Source organism: Colossoma macropomum, unplaced genomic scaffold, assembly GCF_904425465.1.
Source record: "Colossoma macropomum unplaced genomic scaffold, Colossoma_macropomum, whole genome shotgun sequence".
NCBI lineage: Eukaryota > Metazoa > Chordata > Actinopteri > Characiformes > Serrasalmidae > Colossoma > Colossoma macropomum.
In genome coordinates, this window is record NW_023494809.1 from 16252158 (window position 1) to 16268351 (window position 16194).

The 16194-nt window shown below is 36.4% G+C and overlaps 1 protein-coding gene across 1 annotated transcript in view; it reads right to left on the bottom strand.

Annotated features, from left to right (window-relative positions):
* rttn (rotatin) overlaps positions 1–16194 on the bottom strand; it is a 96323-nt gene that overhangs the window by 5023 nt on the left and 75106 nt on the right. Inside the window, 3 exon segments of the mRNA XM_036558371.1 lie at positions 2554–2753; positions 10113–10239; positions 12393–12470. Of these exon segments, the coding sequence (XP_036414264.1) occupies positions 2554–2753; positions 10113–10239; positions 12393–12470 (405 nt within the window).

A 16194-nucleotide genomic window follows, 5' to 3' on the forward strand; every position in this document is an offset into this window, starting at 1 on the left:
CTTATGCATTAATAGATGGCACCACTGAATTATGAACTACTTATTTAAGAAGTATTTTTTTAACTGTAGAAATCTAATCCTATATAGTTTGTTAATATTATCTATTTGATAATCTCATAAATTACATAGCTTTAAATATTAAGCATTTAATATTTGTATAAAAACACACCATACTAATTATGAATGCATCATCCTGTTTAAAATGATTTAAGTATACAAATGATTATTTAAGCATTTATTTATTTTGCTACTTTGTGATGTACAAACCTTTCCTTAATGCTTAATCATCATTAAGCAGTTAATACATACTTTTTAAGCATTAATAAACATTAATTGGCCTCCTATTACTGTGACTTAAAGACATATCATATTGCTTATTACACTTAAATCTTTATGAAAAACGTACAGCGCTTAGTATGTCACTAAGTAAATGGTTAATAGTTTAAATACTAGCTTTTTAATGTACAAGTAACAAATCTTTAATAATTAACTATCATTTACAAACTTCTAGATAACAATTGAGTTATTATGGGGGGCCTGTTATTATGGAGTGTTACCATAAAATGTTAGGTAACACTTTATTATTAAGAACACAAATTGTTTTTTTTATTAAGATCTTGTTCTTTGATCAATGAAGCCCAGGTCAGACACTTCAAAATTGTCTATTCACTTTGAATTAAACTTTATTTAAACTGTACTAGTACAACTGCAGGCCTGTTATGTGAAAGCGCATTTTTAGTCATAATGTTTGTTCCGACAGCGACGCACAGTGAATGAGGATGTACTGGTGTCGGGTACCGATACTCGATATGCTGTTTTTTAGTGATGCACCGAAATGAAAACTCTTGGCTGAAACCAAAACCAGAATTCAGGATACGTACGGCCAAAAACCGAAACCGAAGCACAAGTAAAAGTTTTCTTTTTTTTACACTTTTGTGTTTTTTGCTAAGTTTACTTGAACCCTGCTACATAACACTGACATAGCCATTAACATGTCATGGTTTTGATTTTGTTCAGTAATATAACATCATTGTTATTACTGATAACTGACATGACAGATGCCATAACTGATAATTCTTGCTGTTAGCCGTCATGAAACATTATGACATCTGTCATGACAATTACTGGTATTGGTAACATGACACTGTTATATTACTTGACATCAATCTGTTATAACCACACATGTCCAAACTACAGCATGTTTATGGCATGGTTATGTCAATGTTATGTAGTAGGGTTTAGGTTAAGTGTTACCTTTTTTCTTCTATTTATGCACTGAAATGAAAATTAAGTGAAACAATACAAAATAGCAGAAAAAACACTTCTTATTAAATTACAGGGTTGTTTGCCTGGAAACAGCATATATTTTAACCACTATTTCTACCATTTTAACCACATATCTTAACTTTTTCTTGCATTTTATTTTTCCCCTGATGACCGTTTAACACTTTTGTGGGTTTATACAACAAAAAGAGTCATCATTCATTTTTACCATTTTCCAACCTCCCTTCATCCATTAGAATTAAATCAAATGTTTTTGTTACTGTGCATTTAAGACTTATATATGTAAACGAGCTCTGTTGTGATGGGCTGTCCTGTATTGTGCCTCATTCAAAAAGCAGCCCGAGCTGAAACACTCCTTATAACTTCAGTGTAAATGTATGGACTGGGAAATGAATGACATGTTTAAATACTACATTAAACTGTTTTATTTAAAAGAAAATTAGGTTTTCCATGATATGGGCCCTTTAAACAAAGGGAAACAGCAAAACTTTCTCAGTCAAATGTTTCAGCATTTTTAGGTGGCTAAAATGTCTGTGTATGCTGATATTTTAGATAGTTTAGACTCAAAAGTAAACACTAACCTGTTCTGGCAATGCAGAGCATTAAAGAGTTTGTGTGCTTTGGAAGATCCAGCAGCAGCAATCTGATTTGCATCAAAATGTAACATCCCTTAATCCACCCTTTTAACCAAAGCAAGTAAAGATCTGGCGATCCACCAACAGCAGCCACTGTAGAGCATTTGGGGGCTACGCCAAGTTTCTGGAGGGATGGAGGATGGAAAAACACCCAAACCAGCTAAGATGTGTTTGGTGTCTAAAGTTTGCATCTTTAGTTTTGCACTGGAGGCTAATGTAGCTAACAAGTAATTGACCCTACCCTAATTAGCTTGGTGCTAACTGCATGCCTAAATCATCTCACACTCGTCTCAAACCAAGTGGAGTTGTTCAGTAGTGTCTAATGGACTTGATTATGTGGTTTCTAATATAGTATGACTCACTGTTCCCTTCACTCGTATGCCAAAGTTTGAACACCCTGGTCAAATTACATGATTTTCTAAGTGAAAATAAAGTTAGATAAGTAGAAACTGTGCAACACAATCTGCAGAAAAATGCCACATTTAGATTTGCTCTTTGTAGAGGACAGTAACTTATTTTTACTTAGAAAAGTGACAAAACTAAATCTAACCAGGGGTGTTTGAGAGGAAAACTATGCAAATGTGATTTTGGTTAACAGGGTCTAAAGCTAATTTCAGCCTTATCTGTATAGTACCTTCTGCAGCAGACCTCTGCAGTCTCTGGAGACGGTGAGATTGGCCAGCAGAGAGAAGGCCAGGCTGTGGATGCTGCTGTTGTCGGGGACAACCTGAGCTGCCAGCTTCATCACCCCGTGCATCAGGGAGTTGGTCAATGGAACTCTGGGTACAGCAGAGTGACTTGAACTAGAGCTGCTACCACATACAGCCCTGCATGCTGAGAAAGAAAGAGAACGAGACATTTTTTCAGTATTTAGTGTGTCCGCTCTTTACCTTCACTACAGTTTACAGTCTTTTCAGGAAACTTTCAGATTCATAGGGTTGAGTTATTATCTCACATTAAATACACCTCCTTGTACAGTCAGGAGAAAAGTAAGTACAGCTCATGACATATTTCCTTTTTTGACATATGTGGGCATGTCAGTACTTGATCATCAGCTAAACAGTATGTATAGATAAATGTTATGTAACAGAACAAAAATAAAGCAGATCTGACTTTGCAATCATTTATTTTTTATTTCTATTGAAAAAGAAAGTAAACTTCTGGCATCATTAACTGGTACTGCCCCTTTTGACAGAAACAACTTCACGTAGGCGTTTCCTATAACTGTCTACCAGTTTCTGGCACTGACCTGGAGAATTTTTTGCCAACTCTCTTCACACTGAATTATTTAAACTGTGCAATGTTTGGGGCTTCTTGCGTGTAAAGCCTGTTTCAAATCCCCGAGCATCATGTCAATGGGATTCAGATCTGAGGTTTGACTAGGCCATTTCACAACCCTCAATTTCTTCTATTTAGGCCATTTCTTGGTGGATTTACTTGTATGTTTGGGATCTTTATCCTGTTGGAAGATCCACTTCTTCAGCTTCAACTTTTTTTTTTTAAATGAATTTTTAAATGAAGACCGGATATCTGTATGTCAAAACATGCTGAAAAAGGCAAAACTTTTCACAGGGTGCACCTATTTTTTCACATGACTGTATCTATGATCTTTGTCTATTTTATCAGCTCCACCTACCACGTAGGTGTTCTTTGCAATTCTACAATTACAGACTGTAGTCCATCTGTTTCTCTGCATCATATGTTACCCCCCCATTTTGCACTGTTCTTCAGTGGTCAGGACCTCCACAGGACCCCCACAGAGCAAGTATTATTTGGGTGGTGGATCGTTCTCAGCACTGCAGTGACAGCAAAACAGTGGAAGCGTGTTGGTGCGTATGGTACAAGTGCATCAGACACAGCAGGGCTTACTGTCCACTCTATTAGACACATCTACCTTATGGGTACACTTTGTACTTGTAAAGTCGGAGAGGTCAGTTGCTGCACAGTTTGTGTTGGTCATCCTCTAATCCTCCATCAGTGCCCAGAGGATGCTGTCCACAGGATGCTGTTGCCTAGATATTTTTGGTTGGTCAGTCCAGCAGTGACACTGAGGTGTTTAAAAACTCCAGCACCCACTCTCATAACATGCTACCATCACATCAGTGTCACTGCAGAGCTGAGAATGATCCACTACCCCAAATAATACCTGTACTGTGGTGGTCCAGTGGAGGTCCCTTTCCATTGATGAATAGGGTAGAGAAGGGCAGAGGCTGCAACTATAAAACCACAAAGTGCACCTATATATACATTTCTGAGATTTCATTGGTAAGTTAACACAATCCAGCTTAAACTTAGTACTTGTATTCAACTTGTATTCAACTGCTCAGAATTGAAAGACAAAGCTAGAAACTCTAGACTTTTACATACAGTAGAAAAGTCCTTACATAACGATTTAAAACTATAATTTTAGCAGGCATGTATGTGCGTCAAGTTTGGAAACTCAATGATAAATCAGATGGCATCATAACTGCTGAAAAAAAGCAAAATTACACCTCCTCCACCCCCATGCATTCTATAAATACAGCTGAGATCTTTCATGACAGACGCTTTTCTCTGTATGACGTACATGTGGCTCTGATTTAACAAGGCAGCTCAGAATCTTATAAAAGCCTGATTATACCACTGTGGGTAAATAAGCGCTGACAAAACTTTTGAGTAGTTGCTTAGGAGGAAGAAAAACTTGTATATAACTTGAAAATAATGATGACAATTGTGACAGATGATCAAATAACTGCAAAGAATGAAAGACTATTGAGTGGCAGGGATGATGCTGTGCAACACCAAACACTTTTCATTGTTATCATTCAGAGAAGGCCTAAAGCCTGTTTGCTGAGAACTAAGAAAAACATGTCTGTAATATTTAGCTAAATTTTATTATTATTAAATTTTACAGATTATACTTGTGTTACTCTGCAAGTATTGTAGTAATTCTCTGATTTCATAGTTTTGGTTATATTTGATTAGAAACCAAAGGACAAAAATCTTAATCCACCCATGAGAAAATGATCCAATCAGGATTGTTTTCACCATGGTATCTAGGTAGATACACGCCAGTGAGCTCTGCCATTGACATCAAGAGCTGGACTAACCTGTTAGATTAACTAGGCTTGACTACAACTAACTCTGTCTGACTCAGTAATTCTAATTCTTTCAATTTTAACAACAAAAAAAGAGATTTGTGGTGGAGCTTTAAAAACAGCTAATCTTATTGCTAAATAAACAGAGCTAAATATAGCTAAATATAAATATAAAAAACTGTCCGGGTGTGGTCCCAATATTCTAATGAGCATGCTTGATTGATAGCCCACAGGTCAACAGCCCCAACCTGCTACACCCCTAAAACAGAAATAAACATAACAGCATGAGTGAAGCAGAGAGAAATGAATAAACAGACTCTATGTATACAGGTGCTGCTGTAGATCCCACTCTCTAAAAACATCATCCAGCTTTTAAATGGAGATGTCTTAAAGAAGGCTCTTATTCACCAAACTGCTGGATCTGCATTCACAGAACACTGGAGTGATAGGCTAAATGAACAAACGGATGAATGAATGGCAGACAAGCAGACAGACAGATAAGTTAGATTTATGCTGTCTAGGTTAGCTTCTGCTTGGTGGTAAGCTTTATCTCAGTACTCATTATTTCTCTCGAAGACAGTTTTGTTAAAACCTTAGCCATTAGTAGGACAGTCCAGAGAGAAGGGAAAAATTGGTGAAATACAAAGCCATTTTTTGGACATAAAGTATTTCATTGGACACACTATTTAAACAAATATTGTGTGGTCAGAACACCAAGATTAACCTGATTAGAAATAAAACAGGTTTCCTGGGACTACCACACTAGACAAATTTTTGCTGGTTTGCATGGGGTATTTGGTGAAGCACAGGAGTGTTAGCAGGTACGTAGTCGTATTAGCATTTCAACTACTTACTGACCTTGTAATTCAGAGTACTTCAGTGATCCTGATTGAAAAAGTAAGCAGGCAAAATGTGTCCGCTTTGAGACATTTTTGTTTACTACAGGGTGCGATACTGGCAAGAAAAATGACCTGGAGTTCCTTATTTGGGCATGTCAGCAACTTTAACCTATCTATTAGATCTCCAAAGAACGGCTTGGGAAAAGAGTATCCCCAACTGCTCAATGTTTTTCCACACAGAGAATAGATAAGTAAACCAGCTGAGGTTTTTTCCTCAAATATAACTGCTTAGTGGAAAGATGAATGACAATAATGATCAACATTATGTCTGGTAGTGGAAAAAAGACGGGGCACGCATTGTTTCTTCTAAATATAACATCATTAGCAAATCATTTGAAAGGATAAATACAGTTGTTTGTGGCAGAGATGATGCTGTTCAGTCTGAGAGCCAAGTAAAACAATTTAACACATTTTTCCTAAACTTTTAACATTTCCTGCTGCTGTTTACTGTCTTGAATAAGTGCCGTTACTGGCAGCGCAATACTGCACGAGATAAAAATCACTCTGAACAGTCTACCCACACACTACTGAACAAAAAAGAAAGAGGAATAAAGAAAAAGCAGTACTCTACTGTTCTAGTGAACAGCAGCAGCGCAGGTGTGAAGCCGCATCCTGTTTTACTGCACAGCGTTCCATTAGCTCATACATACGCGGTCAACACGGCCTGTGCAATAAAAGCATGCACGCTTTTCTTGGGTGAAGTCAAATAAGTCTGTAAATAGAAACCACATTACTGTTTTTATTTATGACAGAAATAATTGAGAAGGCCAAAAGGCAGAAATATCCCACCATTCAACCCCCTTAAAACAAAAGCGAAGGGTAAGCCTGGGACAACTGTTACATTATTGCTTGATCGCAATTATTTATGTTGACCGCAATCATTTTCCACAGTTGTTTGACTTCATCATATTGTGCCAGCACAAGCAGAATAAAAAAAAAAATGGTTCAAACATATTAACAACAGGAAGTTCTATCTTGGTGCTATAAAGCTTTTGAGGGCAGTGGTGGAGGGTGGAGGGTATTGATTTCTACCAAAAAACAAAAGGCTTTCTCTCACCCAAGCCAAAATAAAAGTAAAAAAATGTTCATTTTTGCTAGGTAACCAATACTAATGTTGTTGCCATTTATTCTTGCAGGACAAACATTGGTTGAGTATCTATTCACACTCTTACAAGTAAATATAAGCGCTGCTAGACTCTACATTCTGTATAACAGCACACACTTGTTTGAGTAAGTCTGGCCGGGGTAGAAGCACTGAAGCTCTGAAGCTAAGCCACAAAAGGAAAAAAAAAAGTCCTCCAATGGTTGTTTTGGATAGTAAATAAAATAGATGTGTTCAAAATAGCATATTGTGTACAGTATACTGCATACTGCACCAGTACTGTATACTATAGCTGCTCTTCATAGCAGTACACAGTACAGTGCCCAGTATAATACAAAAGCAATGTGTTGCACCACGGGGCAGGGTGATTAGACTTGCCAACATGAGGTACTGAGCCAATCAGACCCCTCTCAAGCCTGCCCTACTTTTCTGAGCCCTCCAATCACTGCTTAGCAACCACTGGTAACTGCTTTTCAGGTCTTTAACAACACACAAACACACAACACACAAGTGTGTGCAGTACTGTGAATTACTTTGTTTACATCTCAGCCACCGACTTTTGTGAAAATGAAAAGGAAATGGATAGAATTGCCTTTTCAATTGTACTGCAAGATGTTCTTAACAAACATTTATAATTTTCAAAAACACTGAACTGTCCCATATACCTATAAAACAGCAAATATAATTGGGTCAAAAATGAGTCTGCTGAGTTTCGAAAGATTCTACAGCAGAGTTGTTTTCTACCAAAAAACAAAAGGCTTTCTATCGCCCAAGCCATAAATAAATGTAAAAAATGTCAGCTTTGGATTGGCCTGTGTAGTAAACCTGTGTGCATTTAAGAGGCACTTGTTTGCTAAAAGGTCCGGCATTTCATTTTCTTTACATTCGTAGTTGCTAACATGAGCCATTCTGACTGAATAACAACATAAGCCAATGCTGTGAAGACTGTTTGGCTGTTTTACCCATGTTACATATGCAGTAAGTTAACTTTTTTTAATAGACAAAGTAAGCAAACCCAACCTAGCACAGAACATGAGTGGGCAACTGAGTGCAGCAGCAGGACAAATTATTTTCTGTCATTTCATGTATGTGTTCATAAAGGACTGAATATGGGACTATTCAATTTTTTGGAGTAGGGCAGAAAGATGAATCTTTTCTATATCAAAAATCGCAATTTAAGAGAGTACAATTTTCAAATGACAAGAGCTGCAATTTTTTTTATAATTATAGCCTACATTATCAACAACACTGTCTTAAGTTTTAAGTGGGGAAATCTAACCTAATAACACAGAGCTTATGAACTGCCTGTAGACTGAGTTTAGTGAGATTAGTGAGACCAATCAGTGGCAACCAAACCTCCGTGTGTTGTGACATCATAACCACAACTTACTGGCAGTCTGGCACACTACATTCAAGGTTCAAGTCTAAAGCCAGTAAAATTGGGGAGAAAAAAAAGAAAAACAGACCTGAACTTGAATTTATAGAAAATAATTGTGAGAAAATCACATTTATACAATTTTTCCCAAATCGTTCAGCTCTAATTCAGAGCAAATCAGGTGGTTACATCAACAGTTACGTCCCTGTGAAATGACTGCGTTGCATTTTGGGATAAAGTATATAACAAAGATATCTCTTTTCATGTGCATTGGATTATCTAATCAGGATGTCTTCTGGGTATCTTTGGCGTAATGGAGAAATTCATGTTGGCCACATATGGCATACTACTTACTACTTTTGTGCACAATCAGTAAGCGAGCAGTGTGTGGTAGATTTTTCCAACACAGTCATTGTCTATACCTGTGTTGTAGACACCACCACCACTGTAAAAAGTCGCTAAGTGTCTCTACAATGAATCATTTCACATCAAACCACTCTGAATGACCACTTTTTTTTCTGGTATTTAAAAAAATGGTGTGATTCCCTTTTCATTTGAATTGAAAGATGTTCTTAATAATTAATTTTAATTTATTTCATATATTAATACTGAATTGTCCCACACTGCCAGCAGTTCTTGACTGAATATTGTGTTTATGTTAGATGTGTGTGGAAATAAATTCTCCAGCTCTAGTGGAAAGTTTCACTATATAAACCCACCGCTTAGTCCCACCCAGCTACATAGTAATCCTACAGAACAAACACCTATTGTAGCCTGTAAGCTGGCGTCACTCTTCTGTGTGGAGGACGTCATCAGGACCACAACAGCTCTTACAGTACGGAGCTGTGACTCAGCTCTGTTACAGATGGTTCAGTCACCTCCTACATTATCACGATTACCCTGGCTTTACATAGCGAAACTGCAAGGCAAATCAGCAGCTCTAAAACTGCATGAAAGTTTCACAGTGTAAAGCCAGCCTTACACTTTCAATCTTCATCAGTACTCCCACCACATAGTTCCCATGCTAGCACAGCACTGCTCTGCTCCGACTCCGCCCTTAAGGGGCTATTAGTTTCAATAACATCCGCTGATATAATTTTCCGTTTATAATTTTGCAAAATATTACAAAAGTATCGCCCAAACTACACACACCAGACACCCCAAAGAAAGACCAGAAGATCCAAAGTTTTGATACTTTGAATGCTAAAATGTTAAAAAATGATTCTAATGTTCTACACAGGTTATTTTGGCTCAGTTAAATGAAAGCTCTGCAACAGAAGTCTGTTAGCGCCTGCTGTGCCGCCCTCTAACAAAATAAACACAAAAAAAAATCAAAAAAAAATCACAAACCCTTCAATTTATAAGCTCTTTAGAACAAAGGTGTGGGTAAGCTCTGTCCCCTCCTACACCCCTTGTTCTGATGCCTTGTTAACAGCGGTTTCCACGTAAGATGATACACAACAGTTTTAAATTTCGATATGTTTCAAATTGTTTTTTTCATACTTATTGAGATCATTACATCCTTAATACTTAAGTAGTTTTTTGAGCTGCTACTTCTGTACTTCTACTCACGCTGTTTTCTTGGAAAGGCACTTTCACTTTAAACTGTGTATTTCACTGCAGTAAGTACTTTTACAGGAAAATGGGTTTAGGCTGCTTGTTTCAGTTTTGTTTTTGACACCCCCTCTTTGCTATTTCAGCTTCTCTGTCTGTCCCTTCGCCCCCGTCTCTGTTTCTCACCTGTGCTGCAGTTGGCTGTGTAGACACACAGCAATTCCAGGGCAGCGATCATTATTGGGTCGTGCAGAAGGAGCCACGGCCACAGAGCCAGCAGAGCAGTGGCCAGCCTCATATCCGTAGCTACATCCTGAGAAAGAACACAGGAGTTATTTACACTGTTAACTCTGTTAATCTAAATTTGCGTCCAGGAAACCTTTTTTTTTATTATTTATTTATTTTTTTTTAATGGTTTGCCTACCTATACAATAAACTACTAGGTGATTATTAGTGTAAGCCTCTGAGATTCCACCCATGGAGATACACGCACCATCTAATACTTACTGTATTTTAATTATCGGAATTCTGTCACTATGACTGGCTATCTGCTCTGCTGTGTGTACACATTTTCCTACACTAGTTTTTTAGTCCAAATTTTTGTAAGCAGTCATTTCTGACAATGAGCTTTTTGTTGTTGTATTTTGAGAATTATTTGTCCCTGTGTCAAGTGGTTGTGGAGTTTTGCATGTTAATAAAACTTTCCAATCCAAGTTGCAGGTTCTCTACATTGAGTGGCAAAACCCATCAGACGCTCTAACAGTGTTAAACTTTTCAGTGAAATTACTTATGAAATTACGTGAGGACTACGTTTTTTTTTTTTATTTCACCAATGATAATGAAATTGAGAAAAAAAATCATGAATCATGATGATTTAAAACATTTCTAATTTCAAATTATCGATGATGCAATTAATGATATAATACACAAAAAGAAAACATTATATAATGAAAATGCCTATCAATATATATTTTTTTAAATTTCTAAAATCTAATCAGAAATATGTGGGGTCTACAGCAGAAAGATAGCAGAACTCATTTTCCATTAGCAACTCAATGTGGTTTTCAATGTTATAGCAGTTATATTCAATGATAGCATGACCTATTTTGCTAGTTGTACCTTCCCACATTGGTTTTAACACAACCTACAACCATTCGGGTAACATTCTTTACTTTGTACGTTGCAGCGACTCCTTCAGCCAACACTGAACTTTAAGACTGCCTCTGATTATTACTGGAGGAATCTGTCAGCCTGTTAGCTGTCTGGCTTACAGTTGTCCAAGGATAAGTGCCAGACAGGCTATGCAATGCAGGTGTAAATTTATAACTTCACGAGAAGCACGTTTCACACCGGATGTGACGCGCCATGTGTAGCAATCCAAAACCACTTTGAGACGCTCGGTATTTCACACTGGAATGTGATACAAATCTGTTTCAAGGCAAAAAGACAGTTTGTGTTTGCAATGCAATTTTATGTAATATAAATGTTCCTATTGCCAGTTTACTGCTTAAATAAACTTTACATAGAGGACATAAAGAGAACAACAATTAAAAAAACTAAATATAGCTACACAAACGGGGAGATGCATGTGGGTTCACAACACTCACCTACACAAGAGAATTCTATTCTTGTCAAAGAGTTTAAACTATATATGTTGATATGTTTATTAAACCTACATTGTACATTATGGCATAACACTGCATTTCTTTATTCGTTCTGCCTAGAAACTGCATCAAAAATAGAAACAAAGCATAATTTTGAACTTCATGCACCTGTTACTGTGTGTCATGCATGGCTGGTGTGATATAGCTAATTTTCTGATATAAGCTGGTTAACTAGCATTAGTGGCTTGCACTGTACACTGAAACTGTTGGGTTAAATTGTTTGTTCTGCTACAGTAAGACAATTCACACATTACATGTCAGTTAAAACAGTATTATTTTCATCTATTAAAAGTACTTGTCATTTTGAAACACTTCATCTTTAAGGACATTTTTCTCAAAACTAAATCAAAACCTGTGAAAATAGTTTACATTGCTCTCTAACCATAATTCTAGCTTCTAAGGGTAGGTTACTTAGACATAGTATACACTTTGAAGCACAGATATTCACAACTGGCTTTATAAATATGTACTAGACTGGTACACATGGACTCTAACTTCCTTCAACTGAACCAAATAGCCAGAGAGAAAAGATGAGATTACAATACTACTACATCAGATTAACAGCATTCAGCTCCACTGCAAAATGAGACCAGGTCCAATTCATGTCTTTCAATCTGAAACCTCTTTTCACATTATAAAATAGCACAACACTCTCCTAAAAAACTTACTGGAATTTGTACTTCCAAAACTGATCAATATCATCTTATACCCAACTTATCAGGTATCAAAAAGATACAGGAGACTTCAGGGGCCTCAGTAGCCTAAAGCAGACAGAGGCCCTGAGTGAAGATTAGTTACATACTTTGCATTCGTTATTCTGGTACAGGCAATTTCTCAGAATCTCAAGGACCATCCTGAGTTCCTTCAAGCTGTTCTCCTCCTGTTTACAAACAAAAAACAAACAAATCAATAACAAGATTAGTGGCAGATGATAAAGCCCAGAAACTTAAATTACACCACTAGATTTTTAAGATCAGAAACTCCATTTCTTACATACTTAGTATTGATTTTGTAGTTTACATACATAAAAAGTAGGCCCTGACCCACTGAAACACAACCAACACTGATTATAAGGAGATTCAACCTTTTAATAAACAATATCATCAGCAGATATAATTTTATATGGTCAAAAATTAAACAGACTCCAGTAGTTTTAGTTAAACAGAGCTTTACTGACTGTTGTGATTCTCAGTTGTTGATAGCAAAAAGAGTTTTCAAGCCCCATGAACTCCATGCTTTCTTTCTAATTAGATTAACCTTGATCTTGTGGATATACATGTCTGATGTATGCTCTATGAGTACCTGTCCAGTGTCCATTAAATGACTTGGGTAAAGCTTACGTTTGCAGAACCCTCACCGATCACAAGGCTGATGTGGTTTGTACTGCCCACACAGTTTTACTTTGACAAAACTGTGCTCCACTATGGTCTTTGTTTAAGTCAGAGAAACCTAGTGTGAGAAAGCTAACCACCAAGCAAAAGCTAACCTAGCAAGCATAACCAAGATTTCAAGATAGCTCATTTGTCTGTTGTCCATTCGTTCCAATGATGCATATTCAGCAGTAAAATGAAAAAAAAAAACTTACCTTCATTAGCCCTTTAAGGACTAAGTCTAGAAGTGGCTGCCTTGAAAGATATTATTTTTAACAATGTAGTTGTAACACAATACACTATCTACAAGTGTTATATCATCTGATTCAGTAGAAACTCAGCTTTTCAGTAACACCAGTAACGCTGTAGCAAATATTAAATGTTCAAAATGCAAACTTTATGCAAAGGCCAAAAAAAAAAAAAGAACTAGGTTATAACTTGATGTCTTTACTGTGTATATTTACAGACCTGTGGCCATATATCTCAGCTCTGTCAGTTTTCAGTATTTCAGTTTATGCTCTCACTGGTGATATGCATTGTATCTAGATGTACAGAGCCACATCTTCCATCTTAAAGAAAACTGTATTTTTTAAAAGTCTGAAGTTGCACTGAAACCCACTAAACCCACTGAACGACCAATAAATGATCTTATATATTGGACAGGTAGTACAGATGACTTGGCAGATGTAGTATAGATCTGTCCTGTGATTTCACAGGAAAATATGACACACAGTAGCATATGTGACAGAAAGCTCCACTTCTCTAGTTTAGTTTGCTGATATCTCAAATGAATGTAAAGTTATTTAGGTTTAAACGTAGCATATCTGTTTTTAAAGAGTATTTTTCTGCATCTTGACCCATAAACAGAGTCAATCTGAGTAGTTTAATGTGAAAAGGTTTATTGTAGACACTCAAGATTTCTTTACAGTGGTGGTGAGAGGAACCAGAGATCGTGATGTCTACAACACAAACATAGCCATTTTCTTTTCTATCCAAAACCACTAATGAACCTACACGTGTCTTCTGAGTTTTACATGTCATGTTGATGATGGTAAAATCTGAAAAAATAAATGTCCCGTCACCATCAACGAAATTTAAAATACACCAAAATCTTCTCAAAACTATCATATACGATGTCTCTTACATCAGGCACCATTTCATGTAACAAAATTCTTTTTAGAGATGTCTGGTTCCTATCACCACCACAGTGAACAATTCAGACTTTTTTTTTCATTTAACTTTGCTGGCTAAATATAACACTCAATTTTAGTATCATACAAACCTTTTTACTATTTTACACTGTTTTCCCTGGGATTTTAATATTGTAGCACTTTGAATAGAGCTTGCAAGAATGCTTATTTTTCTCTTTACACTGAAGTGCTTAGAAATTATTCTCTTACATTAGAGGTATTTAGTCTTAACTGCACAAATAGAGCATCTTACAAATATTACTGCTTTATTAATTATCATATGCAGTCTAGCTTCCTAAAGACAAGGTTGTTGGTAAGGTATTATTTGAAACTTGTGTTCAAACTACCTTAATATTAAATATGTGTTCACTTTCAGTTTGTGTCATAATTGACTCTGTACTTTAATGAGCAGTTTGAGTACTTGTGTGGATAAAATCTCTATACGTCGAGTGGATGCCACTAATGAAAGCTTTGGCATCCTGAAAATATTTCAGCTTTACTCATTTGCTTTTTGGGGAAAAGCACAAACTTCCCTCAATGGGAATAAAACAACTGCTTGGTTCTACTGGTGTCCTTATTGCTAATATTAATTACCCTGGAACTGCAGAGTATGGACAAACAGTTTATAGTTATGTCTTTCTATATTCTGACAAACACTGCTTTTGTTTGTTTTGTTTTTTTGTTACTACTGTACAACAGGGTACTACATACAATATGATATCAACAAAATTCACTGCACATTTGTGAAAACCCTTCAAAGACCATGAACACATGGTTTGAACATCTAATAACAACATTCCTTTTAAAAATAAAGGTTCCCAAAGGGTTCTTCACATTCATTTACAAAAATGGTTCTTTAAAGACCCATCCACTGAAAGGTTCTTAATTGAACTTAAGGGAGTGTATTTGTAACAGAAGCTATTCAATCAGTTTATCATTTCAACTCTTTTAAGCACTATTTATAGTCCTATTACAGGCCATTTAAGGAGATGTTTCAAAATCAAACAAATTAGCTGTAATGAAAGCTCTAATAGTATGCGAAAAGAGGAAGCTACAAGCGGCTTAAAGAAAAGAGATATAAAACTGTTTGGTTAGAAAGTGCACACGAGTTTTGGGAAATGATCTAATATGCTTCTGCTTAGTATTATGAGAACCCAAAACTAATCTATACACACAGCTATCGCTGACTTATATGTTAACTCAAAGCTCTGCCTTAGTTACATTTAGCTCTATGTTCTGTTCTTTAGCCTAATGGTCCCCTTTTAAGCTCTACTATTGACCATTATGTTGTATTTATTCCCATTATGTTCAGTCCTTTCATATGTTCTATTAACCCATCTTTGTGTTCTATTGCTCTACTAATGCCCCCCTCTTTGTTCCTTTCCTCTCTTTTACATTCCACCTTTATGTTCTTTTCTTCCCCCTTATTTTTTCCACATACAGCTTTTTCGCTACAGCTTCCCTTTACGCCCCCCCCTTATCATATGTTGTTCCCTTTTTATGTTCTATTCTTTCCCCTTCATGCTCCATCACTATGTTCCCTTTTATATTCTCACTTTATGTTCCATTATTCGCCCTTTGTGTTCTACTTTTCACTTTTACTTTTATGTTCAATCGCTCCCCCTTATGCTCCCCCACATGGTTTACTGTTCTTCATTGTTACATTAACCTGGATTTTTTTTTTATACTCACATTTTGTATATGTACTTTTATATATATTCTTTATGTCATGTTGTTACTCTCTACACTACATACTATGTGTGTAGGCTATAATAATATGATAAATAGATTTGTTACAGACGCCATATGTTCTCTTGATAGACGGATGTTTTGTTTGAGAGCACTTTATGAAAGTGCACAGTGTGCACTATCCCGAAAGTTTGTGAAAGTGTGGTAACTGATGAGAACCCACATGTGAAATCACAGCATCTGAAGTGACAAATCGAAAACATCCGCGTAAATCTTAGCATCTACCCTTTAACTACCTGTCAGAGTTGCTGCCTTTACCTTGTGAAGAAACTCCAATGCTTTTCAAGTGACTGAA